This window comes from Buteo buteo, chromosome Z (assembly GCF_964188355.1).
Source record: "Buteo buteo chromosome Z, bButBut1.hap1.1, whole genome shotgun sequence".
Taxonomy (NCBI): Eukaryota; Metazoa; Chordata; class Aves; order Accipitriformes; family Accipitridae; genus Buteo; species Buteo buteo.
Window position 1 is genome coordinate 26,366,931 of NC_134204.1, and position 15,141 is coordinate 26,382,071.

Below are 15,141 nucleotides of genomic sequence, written 5' to 3' on the forward strand. Positions count from 1 at the left end.
ATCTTTAGGATCCTAATCAGTTGATCCGCGCAAGTGCTTTAAGAGTTTTATCCAGTATCCGTGTCCCAATTATTGTTCCTATTATGATGCTTGCTATTAAGGAAGCATCTTCTGATTTATCGCCTTATGTGAGGAAGAATGCAGCCCATGCAATCCAAAAACTGTACAGGTAAGTGATTCTGACAAACACTGAAAAGCAATTCTAAGATAGTTATGGGCTACGTTTATTAAGACTACTGTGGGATTGGTGTCTCTCAGATATAAGATCTATTTCTTGAAAAGTATAAAGTGTGTACACATTCCGTCACTCAACTGATTTGATTGGAATGCAGGCAAGTCTCCTGCTAGAATAACAGGATAACTATGAAGAGGTACAAAAAGAAACTAATATGCTATCTTTTGTTTTTAATATACCAGTTTTTGTCATCTGTGTAGCAACTGTTTCGATGGGTATTCTCAGAAACAAAGATTTCTGTGTTTAGTGTCTGTATCTTTCATTCTGAAGGCATTTGCTGTAGTTTGCAGTACAGGTGACGAATACTAACTCATACAAAGTTTATCTATGCAAATCCAAATCTTCTTCTTTCCTCTTCAGAAATTCTTGTTGTGGAAGAGTTCTTACGAAGAGGTGGGTACTAGTTTACACAGGTGGGGGAAAGAGAAACTGTACCTTTCCAAAGTAACGGCAGACATTTATTCTACTACTTATCTTTTATTTTGCCTATGCCAAAAAGAGGAGGGTGAGAGGTGTTAGGGGTTCCGAATCAGGTAGCCTGAGGCTGCTGCAGTTCCATGCCCCCTCAGACCAACCAGTAGTGAGGCTGAGCGTGTGTTCCTAATGGGCACATACACACATATACAACATATATGCATGCAGCCAGCTATACAGATCAGCACAGACAGAAAACAGCACTCATGCAGACAAAACTGGCACCAACAGCCTTATCCTGTTGCACGCTCTGGCTGATCAGGATGCAGACCCATTAGTGGACCTGTGTATGTACAATATGGATCCACCAGTAATGGTCCTAGATGCTTAGTCTTTCCAGTAACTGGCCTTATATCCCCAGTCTCCCCAGTCACTTGCACTTTCATGTAAAAGCGCACGATGCTTGCAACCCCACTGCACTTGCTGTTACAGACCCCCTGGGTCAGATGCACACATGCCCACACCCTTCACTCAGATGCTATGAATCCCACAGTAGCTGGATTTAGACACTCAGACTATGCAGTAAATGACCCTTATATCCCCTTGTCTCCAGTTGTCTCCTGCTGAGTAGAGAGGAAGAGGGAAGAGGAACAGAGAGACTGAGACGCACAAATGGGTATCTCAGTCAACCTCCAGGCCTTACAGTCTTTCCAATAGTTTGCCTGGATGCCCTGGTCCCTCTGGTAGCCAAAATCTCCAGTTGTTTCACTCAGAGACACACACACATGTCCAGCCCAGACCTATGGCCTCACTTCAATATCTGGCTTCACAAGGCACCTAGTCTGGCTTGATAGTCTCCAGCAATCACACACTGACATATATACTTACTCCAATTGCTAGTGCTGCAGCTATACAGGTCCCTATAACCCATGGCCTGACTCCAGTTGCTGGAGTTTAGATCTCCATATTGCACATGCACACAGAATAGAGACTGTCTCACCCAGGAAAATAGTTAGAAATAGAATTTAATGAGAAGGCAGAACGGACTGTGGTTATTAGGTACAGAGCATGGCCAGACAAGCATACTGAGCAGCAAAGCATTTACATACAACTGGCTCCTTCTATGTACCTATCCCTCTATATTCCTATGCTTGTTCCTCCTGAAATCATCTAGAACCTTCCCTTTCCCTGCCTCTAATTTCTCCCATAAACATCCCATAGTAAGTCTTGTATAATCCCAAAATGCTCTTTCTGGCATTGCATAGTAAGTCTCATAGCCCTGTAGCTAGTAACACCCCTAAGTCTGAAAGGTGCTTTGGAGAGCCTCTCTGTCATGATAGGTTCATTTTAGGACTATAATGCTGATGGCTTTTCCATGGCAGCTTTTGGAAGAACCTGAGCTGGGGCTCCTTCCTTCTGGTGATTTTTTTTTTTTTTTTTTTTTTTTTTTTAATATGCTGAGTGCTTTCATGTGATGGTTCTGGGAGTAGCTGGGTCAAGATGGTATTGGAGTTTCCCCCACCTCTGTACTCCTCTGTATGCAGAGAAGCCTTTTATCATCTAACCTAACAAGAGGGAATGGATTTTAGTCATTTCCTGCTATTTGAATAGTTTATTTTTTGTTAGCATCGGGTTCCAGCACAGAAAAGTCTTGTTGGCCTGAATTATTCTCCATACACAGAATATGCTTTGATTTCCTGATAGTATCAAAACTATTTGGAGGAGTTTGGCAGTAATGGTCTATTGGTGCCAGCAGGGTGCAGCAGTATCTGGACAGCAGGCTAGTCCACGAAATTTTACCTTAAATTGATGCTCCCATTTCTTCTCTTCAGGACAGGCAAATTTTATTTTACTAGTCCAGATTAAAGAGTTCATTGGTGATTGCTGAAAAACTGGCAGATGGTGAAATCTAATTTGATTACTGTAAGACCTTTTATCCATCTTTCATCCAATCTCCAGATATGATTGCATCTGCAAATATAACTTGTGTTTTTTCTTATCTCTGGTTCATATGGTATCCTATGCTTATATGATGTCAGTGGCAAGATTTTGAAATCATCCTTGCACGTACCACAAAAAGATAGGGTTTATCCTAAAAAAATTGAGCAACATAATCTGGAGAAACTGGCCTCACTCCTTTCTAGTTTCCATAAATTACTGACTGGTAGTAAAATGGATGCCTAGCTCACATAGCAAAGGAAAACTAATGAAATTGACATTCTATAAAGGTTACCTTAATGGTTTAGAGGGCCTGTACATCCTTCACAAGTTTTCACTTCATGCAAACATCCTAGACATCATAATGCAAGTTTTCAAACTGCTGTAGCTGCAAATTCCACCTTACCTGGACTAGAATAAGCTCATGGTTACTTGTGAACGGAGTTGTAACTAACAGTTGTGTCCTTGGTAGTAGGATTTGGGAACTGCTTATAGAAAGCATGAGAACTTTTATCGTCACATTTTCAAAATTTACTTGTACAAGTGCCATACCTGATAGCACTGGTTTACCGCAGGACCAAGGGAGAGAGTGTAGTTTTCTGGATCACTTGAAGAAGCAGCAGTACTGGGAACTGGTGAATAGGCTATCAAATTAACCTGTCCACAGGCAGGCCCAGTTGGCTTGCCTGCAAATAAGAGTCTTTAATGGGCAGTCTCAGCAGACTTTTCAACAAGGATCACAACTGGTAGCCCCACAATTCAGCAATATAGATCACATACTGGTAGAAAGGCTGTCTTTTGGCCTATTTGTAATGAGCAAGTAATTTCAGAAGACTTGCTGTGAAGTTGGTCAAAATCAGAATTCTGAAGGGGATAGATTTTTGATGTGAAGATCAGTCAACAGTTTATATACTCTCCCACATCTGATTTCTCCACCTCCTGCAAGCACTTGAGTAAGAAGGAGTAACAGTTTATTCTGATAGTGCCTGTACACTCCATTTACTTTTTGGTTTCTGTGACTTCTCTACCTGTTTGGTAGTCCTGTATTTAGTTAGTGCTCCAGTCAGACATCTGGATGTAGGTTCAATACTCCAGTCTTCCTTGCATTTAGTGTCATGGTGTTTGGATGGATGTCTGACCTAGAAGAGCTTGTTCATTAGTGGTTCGATCAGTCCTAACAGCGGGAAGCTTACACATCAAATAGAAAAAATTTCAGGCATAGTGTGAACAGCAACATTTGTGCCCAATGCAATCAACTTTGCTAGGTACATTGAAGTAATTTTATCATTGAAAATGTCAGATCTCTTGGTTATTTCACTTAGAGTGCATTTCAAAGCTATTAGAATCTTCTGTCTATCAATAGAAAACTCTACTGTGTACTTGCACTTACTTTCAGTGAGATTTGGAAAAGGACTTTTAAAAAGTCCCATCAAAAGTCCCATTTAATAGTCCACATTAAATAAAAATCTATTATTAATAGATTCCATACTATTACTAGTAGATACCATAATGGGAGCAGATCACTCTGAGCTCTTCAGCCTGTTCTTTTATTTTCTCTCTAAGAAAGCTGCATTCCTCATCTGAAACATCAGTAAAGAGGAAAGGGAGGAATGTGAATTCAGTTATCAGAGCCCTTACTGAAGATTTTCTGGATCACATAACAAAATTGATATTTTTCAAAGTTTCTTAGTAACAAGGACTCATTTCTTTCTCTCTTTAAAAATTATACCAACTTTCAAAATTTGAAATAAGGCCTATTAGAAAGACTTTTGGCTTTTCCTCTGAGGGTTTTGGTTCTTGGCAGAAGATCCCGTAAACCTTTTTTGACAAGAATAGAAGTTGGAACAAAAGGTGATCATAAAAGTACTTATGGAACAATATGCTGTTGCTTTGTTTATGCTAATGGTGGCTTCTAACAAAGTTTTGTTATCCATTTAGCATGTTCTAGTCGTGCTAGGTATTAGAGCCTTAGCAAAGTAGTATGCAGCTAGTTATTCACTTTGTGAATCTGTAGCTAGAAAGGATATACTGTGTGCATTAGGGCAGTTCATCACTCAGCATTAAAACTGAAGTGTAACAATGACCAAATACTTACTTACTTATCTGCAATAGTATCCACATTGAAATGACTTTTCAAAGGCATAGAACTACACATCTGTATGGCACTTTGTACCTACTTTTTTTGTATTTTCTTCTGCCTTGGCTTTGAATTCTTCCATGCTCTACAGATCCATGATGGAGTAGTAGCTGGAATGAAAAGTTGGCCCTTACCTACCTAAGAAGCAAGGTTGACAGTAATTGATGTTCCTGGCAAATTTTTCTCTGCTCTTTGAATATGAAAAGGATGTACAAAGATTGTTATTTGCAACTTTTGTTTTTCCTCTGTTTCTACTATTTATGTAGGACTTTAAGCAGTCTATTTTTCATTAGCTTGCACATGAACTTTGTATAGGTACACTTGAATACAATGTCCAAATTTTTGAGTTCCAATACTTCTGACTAAAATTAGTGAAGTTAACTAAATGTCTTCTTGAAGCATTATATTGATAATTAGATAATAAAGGTATTGTTCTGCTTTGTCCTGATGTTCATTCACTGTTGAATTCATTCATACTGAAATTTTGTTCTGCAAAAGGAGTGAGATCCTTGTGGCTTAACATCTGAAGCTCAGTCAAGTTCTCCCTAATTGGTTGGCCTGCCTTAATGTTTCTTAAATCCTAAAATTTTTATGAGTTTAAGTACTAAGATTCTTATAGAACACACATAAGTGGTATAAAATTAGGTTATAAAGATTACCTTTATGTTATATTCCTTCAATTCAGTTTTGTATTCCATGATTAACTTTATTTTTAGTCAAGTTCTTTTACAATCAGTTCTTTGGAATACTTGATTTTTCTGGAAGTGGTTTCTTCAATGCTCTTGGTTCCCAGCTTGTATCTGAAGTTCAACAAACCTAACCTCTTTTAATTTCGGATATGTCTGACTAAATGAGTAAAAAGAATTTTTATTTTTCCTTCTAGTCTTGATCCAGAGCAAAAGGAAATGTTAATTGAAGTGATAGAAAAGCTTTTGAAGGATAAAAGTACGGTAAGAAACAGTATGCTATTACACATGCATATATTTTTAAACAGTTTACTTCTGAGGCTGTCATTCAGCAGTACATAATACACTTTCCTAACCCTTGCTGATGTGGTTTTATAAGTTTTTAGATAAAAGTGTCATTGTGTATTAATGCATTATACTATGACTGTAATAGTGACCATCTCCTCTAATAAGACTGGTAATTTTACTTGCATCATGGGTATTCTTAATCTGTTTTTGTTAACATGTTTTTTATGTATGCTTCTTTAAACTTACTTTTGAAAATGAAAGTTATGTGATGATATGAATCAGTGTACAAGTGTCTATGTATAAACACTTTTTCATTGGGAAATTAGCTAGGTAATTTCAATTTGTGTGCGATACTGTTAAGAATAAATTACTTCTGTACGATACACAGTATGCCTGTTGATGTAAGTCTGCCTTGTAGTGTGTACAACTGTTAAACAATGATGCTTGCTGTGCTCTTGTTTGTTCTTGCAAATATCCCCACTTCCAATCTGGTAATTAAACCCGATGTCCTGGGACAATTTCTGTAAATTTAACATTTCTGTTTGTCGTGGTTTAACCCCAGCCAGCAACTAAGCACCACGCAACCTCTTACTCACTCCCCCCCCACCCAGTGGGATGGGGGAGGAAATCAGGAAAAGAAGTAAAACTTGTGGGTTGAGATAAGAACGGTTTAATAGAACAGAAAAGAAGAAATTAATAATGATAACGATAACACTAATAAAATGACAACAGCAATAATAAAAGGATTGGAATGTACAAATGATGCGCAGTGCAATTGCTCACCACCTGCCGACCAACACCCAGCTAGTCCCCGAGCGGTGATTCCCCGCCCCCCCTTCCCAGTTCCTGTACTAGATGGGATGTCCCATGGTATGGAATACACCTTGGCCAGTTTGGGTCAGGTGCCCTGGCTGTGTCCTGTGCTAACTTCTTGTGCCCCTCCAGCTTTCTCGATGGCTGGGCATGAGAAGCTGAAAAACCCTTGACTTTAGACTAAACTCTACTTAGCAACAACTGAAAACATCAGTGTTATTGACATTCTTCGCATACTGAACTCAAAACATAGTACCAGCTACTAGGAAGACAGTTAACTCTATCCCAGCTGAAACCAGGACACTGTTATATTTTGGCTGCCCTATGTAGGTACAGGTTTTCTGCATGAACTCCTGGATGTCTCACAGTGGTCATACACTTTATTTTTCTTCCTGTACCCTACAAATAAATTTCCCAAGTCTAAGCCGGAAAGTTAATTGAGCAAGGAGTCAAAGATAGACTTCAAAGATAAAACAGAGTTGTAAATTAACACATTCTCTTGTTCAGATTACTAACTTAGTGAATGTAATCCTTTTTGAGTAAATGAAAGTAGTAGGAGGTACCAAATAGTGTGTTGCTTCATCTGCTCTTTGCCAAGTGGTTTTGTAACACACAGGAATGTATCATTGGTTGTTCTAGCACAGTCCAGGTGTTCAGGACATAAATGGTGCTGTTCGCTAAAAGACATCTTGCAGCTTCCACTGAAGGGTTACTGAAGGAGAATGTCAGAGCTTAATGGCTCAGCAGACAGTAAATCACTTAGTTAGTTCTCCTGACTGCATCTGTGCTTGACTTGTACTCATTTGTCAGAAGCCTTTGTGCTTCTGTGGAGTTGCCCCCCGACTGGTTCTTTGTATTTTCTTTTCGTGGTTCATGCTCTTGGGGCGCATGCAGTCTGTGAATGTGAGATTAGATTCTTTATACCTGTGGAGGCATAAAGGGCTGAGAAGCCATCTTTGTTTCTTTTTATTGCTTATGGCAGGAAAATAAAATCCTTGAGTTTTCACTCTGTTTCCTAGTCCTTATTGCTTATGGTAAATGGCAAGTTATCCAACAACTAGTCATTTACACATTTACTTTCACAAAAAGTTAGAGGAAAAAAGTATAAAGTAGGTTTGGGTCTTCTTTTTGCCAGCACACTGATCCTGACACTTGGAGTTACTTGTAAGGGGATTAATGCTCATTGCTTAGCATGTGCCACGATTCTGGTGCCCCTGTGGTACTCAATAATGGACACTGTATTTATGAAGCAATAGTCAAAGTTATGCTGTTTTGTCAGCACATTCAAGAAACTAAGAATGGTGGCCTAGAATTGGGTTTTCTGGACGTCTTTGGGGACATAATATGGTTGACTGCTGCAACTTTTTCCTCCTTCTGTTTCCTCTTGGTCTGTTCCATAGCAAGACCTAATTCCACCCTGGGCTGAGACATCTCAGCTTCAGAAGTTTTCCTTTTTCAGAAGGTGATATGAAGAATTATTATTCCAAAAAGGGACCATACAAATTTCTCTTCAGGACTCTCTGAATCAAAACCAAGTATTAACATGTGCTTTTTCATCCCAGACTCCACAGCTTGTGATATAAAGTGGATTGGTTTTTCCTCATCATAGAATTGTTGTAGAATGGTTTGGCTTGGAAGGGATCTTAAAGATCATCTAGTTCCAGCCCCCCTGCCATGGGCAGGAACACCTTCCACTAGACCAGGTTTCTCAAAGCCCCATCCAACCTGGCCTTGAACACTTCCAGGGATGGGGACATCCACAGCCTCTCTGGGCAACCTGTTCCCATGTCTCACCACCCTCATAATAAAGAATTTTTTCCTTACATGTAATCTAAATCTACCCTCTTTCAGTTTAAAGTCTTGTCCTATCACTAAATGCCCTTGTAAAAAGTCCCTCTTTGGCTTTCTTGTAGGCCCCCTTTAGGTACTGGAAGGCTGCTATAAGGCCTCCACAGAGCCTTCTCTTCTCCAGGCTGAACAACCCCAACTCTCTCAGCCTGTCTTCATAGGAGAGGTGCTCCAGCTCTCAGATCATCTTTGTGGCCCTCTTTTGAACTCGCTCCAACAAGTCCATGTCCTTCTTATGTTGGGGGCCCTAGAGCTGAACGCAGTACTCCATGTGGGGTCTCACAAGGACAGAGTAGAGGGGGAGAATCACCTCCCTCAACCTCCTGGTCACGCTAATTTTGATGCAGCCCAGAATGCTCTTGGCTTTCTGGGCTGTGAGTGTGCATTGCTGGCTCATACTTAGTCTTTCATGCACTAATACCCCCAAGTCCTCCTCAGGGCTGCTCTCAATCCACTCATTGCCCAGCCTGTATTTGTGCTTGGGATTGCCCCAACCCATGTGCAGGACCTTGCACTTGGCCTTGTTGAACTTCATGAGGTTTGCATGGGCCCACCTCTCAAGCCTGTCAAGGTACCTCTGGATGGCATCCCTTCCCTCCAGCATGTCAACCACAGCACACAGCTTGGTGTCGTCGGCAAACTTGCTGAGGGTGCACTCAATCCCACTGTCCATGTTGCTGACAAAGATGTTAAACAGTGCTGGTCCCAATACTGGCCCCTGAGGAATGCCACTTGTCACTACTCTCCACTTGGACATCGAGCCTTTGACCGCAACTCTTTGAGTGCAACCATCCAGCCAATTCCTTATCTGCTGAGTGGTCCATTGGTCAAATCCGTGTCTCCAATTTAGAGACAAGTATGTTGTGTGGGACAGTATCAGACACTTTGCACAAGTCCAGGTAGGTGATGTCTGTCATCTGTAAACATAAAGACAAAAGACACGACATAAAACATAACAAAATGGCAAAAGCCATCATGACATAAAGACAAAAGCTTTTAGAAAATATTTTGCAGTCTTTGTAAAGAAAGTTGTCGGGTTTGTTGCCACAGAATTCTAGAAATGGGTCTGAGCTGTAAAACAACAGCATTTTGTCATAGCCTTATGACATACATGTGTTTGATTAATGGTAGTTCTCGGGTTTTTGCAGCTTCTGTTGCCTGTTTGACAGTCAGATGGCCTGAAATTTGTAGGTGGATAGTGTGGAAATCGGACCACAAGTGTTTACTTGACACTAATCATTACTTGTCATCTCCTGACAGTTTTAATCTGATGTCACTAGATTAGTTTGTTGGGAAGGTGTTGCTGTTTTCATTAAATAGTGTCTTATCAGAGTGGGAGAATCTTAGTGACTTTGGAAATTGTTGAACATTAGTGGTTCTCCACGTTGTTTTCCCTTGATGGAAACGTCAGGTTACTTTTGGCATTTCTGTGTACTTAAGGGCTGATAAACCTCAGACAAGCCATAATGCATTATATATATATAATTACTGGATGTGGGAAAATCCACCATGTGATATTTTTGTTCAGGTTTTTTTTTTCTTAATCCATTTGTTTTAGACATGTTTGGAGGTAGAGTGTAAATGTTAACATTAATGATGTATGTAACAGTTGAATGTTGGTCAAGTGATGTTTGAGACTTTGCTTTAATAAAAAGTAAATTTTTACTCATAATTTGTTTATTTTCTGTAACCATTTGGCCTCAGGCAGGGTTTTTGAAACTTGCTGAAATAACCTCTGCATTAAAATGAGATAGAATAGCTACTAAACATAGATGCCTCTAAATTTATGTGAACCAGACTTTTTTTTTTCAGAGAGAACATGCTATTGTGGATTATTAATGCAGTTTATGTTGCATAGAAAAGGCACAATGTATTTAAATTAGTCAGAGTCATTTTACATTTGAAATAGCAAGAAACTGTCTGGATGGGAATTTTACTACAGTAAAATTAAGCCATTTTATCAGACTGTACAAAATGTGTTCATTTTTTAGGTCTCAATCAGTAGTAAATTTTAATATAAGCTGAGGTAAGCAAAACTTAAAGTAAGATGAGATCTAACCTTAACCCAGTACTTCATTAAAATTTCTGGTGAGGTAAATGAAAGATCACTCTACTCCTTAAGTGACTTAACATGAAGATTCAATTAAAAGCCAAGCTCTCAGTTAATCTAAGATGCAAAATTACCAAGTGCAAACCATCGTTAACATACCCTCAAGGATAGCTAAGTGGGAATTAGAGTGAATCAACAAAGCTGTGATTTTGTGCAAGCGTATTTAGTTTTTAAAAAGATAAGATGTTTACAAGTAACTTTATTATAGAGACTTAAGAAACTCCTAGTAATGTTTTTACCCTTGCTTTACAGAAAAAACTACCTCAGACTTTGATAAGTAGGTATAAAAACATGAATGCTTGCTCCTTTTATTTTTCTAGTAATTCTAGATAATTGAGCAGCTGACATGATTTTATGTAGAAAGGAAGATAAGAGCATGTGTGTATTTTATGCTAAAATGATTTTCTCAGAAAGTAATATAGCTAGTCACGTAGTCATGTGTGAAGGTGTAATTGGATATTTTAGAGGAAACTAGTTCCCTTTTTCTTTTTGGTTGATTCTGTATCACTTCATTCTAATTCTATTTTTTCCATTCACTTAACAAGCCTGATGATCTAGCTTTGGGGGGTATAGGGTTTAAGGCAGGATTTGCTGCTTAAGTTGCTTTTGGCATACTGTGAAGGACTGTAGAACTGCGTTTTGTTTGTAGCTTGTGTATTTTACAACTCTGATTGTGTAAGCAACAATAAAAATCAAGTTCATTAATGATACCTGAGTTACAGCAGTTAAAAAAAAAATTTAAAAATCCATGTTGATACTTAAAAGGAATCGTGTCTGTTGTCCAAACCTGTAAAGTGAAAAGAACTTGAGACTTGCATTCTTCAGTCTAACTAAAGTATCCCAAAGTGTATCTAAAGCTGCATCTAAAACCAAAGGGCAGAATGTAGACCTGTAGCTGGGATGTAATTGTATGGATGCTGGGCATATTAAAAATGTCTGAATTTATTGCAGGTTTCTGTCTTTAACTTTGATCTGATTTTATTTTGTTTGGGCAGATACCTCTGTTTATAAGAAAGGTTTATGATGTTTGTGTGGAAATATAAATGCATGTGCTGCACGATAAAAAATTTTTTCAGCCCCCTACAGAGAACAGGGTTTGCATGTGGCTACATATATTTTGTGCTGTATCATAGCTGATGCTATTATAGGTCCTGTTCTGGGACCAGGTAGTGTACAGAGTGCAGCACTGCTTTTGAGATCTTCTAAGACAGAAGAATGTTAGAGAGAAATTTCAAAACATGTTGGCCAGACTTGCAGATGCTGATTTGATTCCCAAGTATGTACTCCTGATGTTGTGTCCCCAGAAACCTCTATTGTGAAGCAATATGGGAAGAGCTAGAGGCAAGTTTTGGGTGAAGAGCGACAGTAAATTGGCTTGTTGCATGGAATCTGTTTATTGCTAATTAAGATTTACGCTCTTTTCTAAAGGCTAAATTTTCCTTTAGTCTCTGCTTAAATAATATTTTTTCCTTTAATATTTTAATCACAGTAAACTACTTCTGATGTTTAAATAAATTTTGGTGTGATAACTTACTCCTCAGTGTAACAGATGCAACTTAATATGAATTCTATTTTGAGAGTGAAAAGACTATACAAACGCATCAGTCTTGGCATTTCTTTTGCAGACTGCATGGTTACTAGATGAAGTGCAGATTCTTGCGAAGTGAGACCCCTTAGATTAAAAAATAGTCCTAGGAATAGGTGATGGCTTTGCAATGAAGACACTGATCTTTTAAACTAAAGCAGTGTATTTGGGGTTAATGGGGAAAGAAAGCTGGGCTCTCTACTTTTCAACAGTAGGCTTCTGTTAATAAGTTGATATTTTAGTTTAGACCCCAAAAGTGTGGATAAGACTATGCTTTCTTAACTTATTGATTTAATGTTGGTAAAAGCTTCACTTTTGTGGAGAAAAAATCACTGAGTTTGTGCAGATGTTTTATTGTGATAGATCTATTATCCAGCTATTAGAAGATAAATGACTGATCTTTCCCAGTTTCCTTGCGTCCAGAAAATTGAAATAAGAAGGGGAATATCATTTGGGCTGTATGATTAGGGCAGGTGGGGTGGCCATTAATTTAAGAGAGAGGAATCTTGGCAGCATAGGCCAACTTGCACTATATTATCAATCAAACCTCGATGTACTTCTTGTGATGACCCAGCACTCTCAGGTTTTCGCAGTGTTAATTAGAATTCATGACAAAATAGATGCAAGGAAACGTTTTGTACCCTTCATAATTTTATAGAAAATTTATTGTTATTAGAGGAACCATTTGCTTAGTGTGATTTTTTTCATTACCAGCTTGTCAACTAGCATAGATAATCTGGAGAAAATATGAACTCCATAGATTGGGTGTCACTTTTGTTGATGGTTCATATAGTTTACCTTGGAGCACAGCTAATGGCTGAAGTTCATAGCAACAGCACAGAAAAACGTGGCAACCAGTGGAAGACAAATGAACCATGTTTATTGCTTTAATATAAAAAATACATAAATGGAAAGCAGCATTTGAATTTGATGAGCTCATTGCTAGTTTTGTTGGAGTGATTTATATTTTCTCCTTATACAAAAAGCTACTATTGACACAGTGAGATGGAAATTAACTGACTGTTTTTTGGAAACCAATATTTTTTGGTTTTATATTCTGATTGGATCATTTTGTTTTAATTCTAAATATTTTTATGGAATGTTGAGCATTTAATAAACAAAGATTATTAGCTGTTCTGCTGATGTTTAGATGTATAGTAGGATCATACTATAGGGGAAACAGTGTCAACTAGAAAATAATCTCTTATTAAGAAAGCATTAGGAAATTTTCTCAGTTAAATCCTTTTATTACTAATGCATTTTCAATCTGTCTTACATTCTCACTTTTTTTTTTCCCCTTTCAAATGAAAAGCCTAATTTTGAAAAATGCAGTAATGGGGAGAGGGGCATGATCTTAAAGAGTGTCACGATGTATGGCAATTCCTGTATTAACTTGTAAATCTAGGGACTCTGCACAGAAATAAAATGCTTGTTCATCCGGTGGACCACTTGCATTTCATAGTGTATGTTCAAATTTTTATTAATATCTTTTAAGCATTCACAAGTGACAGCATTCCTATTGTAAACTTGAGTGACTGATGTGAACTGAAAAAAGTATTTAGAATTCCTGTATTTCAGTATCACTATTTCTTTGTATCAAATTGTTGTGTTTTAGTCTCAGTAACTGAACTGTTAAAAAGCCAGTGCTGTTCATAGGATGTGTGCTTAGTTTTAAAAGATCTAAACTAGTATTACATGCATTATTTTATGTCAGCTTTCAAAATACCATATCCAAATGGAAAAGAAATACAGCAAAATGTGTGTGCAGTACTAGTAGCAGTAAAAGGCAAGTGTCTCCACTCCAGAACTAGTTGGACACCAGCATCTGTGTTGTCCTTCACCTGTGAACCTAAAAGGGTATTTTTAAATATTAGGCTGCTACTATTCTTATAATCATAAATCAATCTGTGTGTCAGTCTGTGTCTTTCCCCCTCCTTTTCTCCTCTTGTATGCCAAACCTGTCAAGAGACCCTATACTGTCTTGTAGTGTGGAGGAGTAGAATATCCATAATGAAGTCTATGGGACAGTGACCTAAAATAAGTCTCTGTGGTCTAAAAGTGTCATCCCTTTCTTCTAAAACTTCAGGTGCATCACATTGTCCTCTGCAAATTGGCCTTAACTGCAGTTCAGAGTTTTGCATCCTGATAAAATTGCTTTGTTGCAAGTGAGTTCTAAGATACAATTCTTCCCACCCTTCCTCACTTCCATCCTCAGCTTATCTAGCCTAATTGATTACCTACTCAGGACTGATAGTGATTTGCCTGGAGTTAACCGCTGTCTTCTGCTGAGCTTTGAATCCGCGCCTAAGCATCAACTTGCAGCAGTTTTTAATTACAGAATAGCTTACTGCAGCACGTTATTAAGAAGAAAGTTTAGTACAACAACATTAAAAAAAAGCTATTGTTTTTGGAATACAGCAAAATATAGCAAATTATTTTAGATGTAAAGTGTGTTTTATTTAGCTCTATCAAATAATCAAATTTTGCTCCCTGGAATGAGTTGTATACTTCCTGGGACCAGCAGGTACCTGTATGTGGACGGGGCTGGAGACAATAAATGCAACTTCACGTTTATTCTTATTGGTAATTCATAAAATCCCCACAGAGCCTGAAACTTGTTTAGCATAATAGCAAGACTATATTCTGAGCTGTTTTCTTTCAATTGTAATGTTGGGCGCATACTAATAAACCAAATGTCAGCCAAATACAGGGAGAAAAATGTAACATATGAATATCATTGTATTTAATATTTCTCAAAAAGTACCATTTCAATAAACTGCACTTCTATTTAATTGCTTACTTTAAGTCATTGGGGAAATTTTAGAGGTTGAAATGCAGATCCCCAGGGCTCAGATAGAATATGACATTAATTTGCTGCCAGAAGGCTATACTGCATGCATGCTAACTGCATACATATCAGCTGCTTCATATAAAGTCTCATCATTTTAGTTATTTGACTTAACATGTACTCTGACACAAAACAAATCTTAATTAAAGCAATTACAAGAGAAAGAACAGTAATTCCAGGCACACAATGATGTGTCCTTACAAGTCATAGTCAGCTTTTGAGGTTTTCCCACATTTAAA

General features: G+C 38.1%; 1 protein-coding gene across 4 annotated transcripts in view; it reads left to right on the plus strand.

The window, feature by feature from the left end:
• Positions 1-15,141, plus strand: part of AP3B1 (adaptor related protein complex 3 subunit beta 1) — a 163,666-nt gene that overhangs the window by 26,648 nt on the left and 121,877 nt on the right. For all 4 annotated transcript variants that reach the window (XM_075020946.1, XM_075020947.1, XM_075020944.1 and 1 more), the window contains exons 5-6: positions 9-169; positions 5,608-5,674. In XM_075020946.1, the coding sequence (XP_074877047.1) occupies positions 9-169; positions 5,608-5,674 (228 nt within the window). The remainder of the gene's footprint in view (positions 1-8; positions 170-5,607; positions 5,675-15,141) is intronic.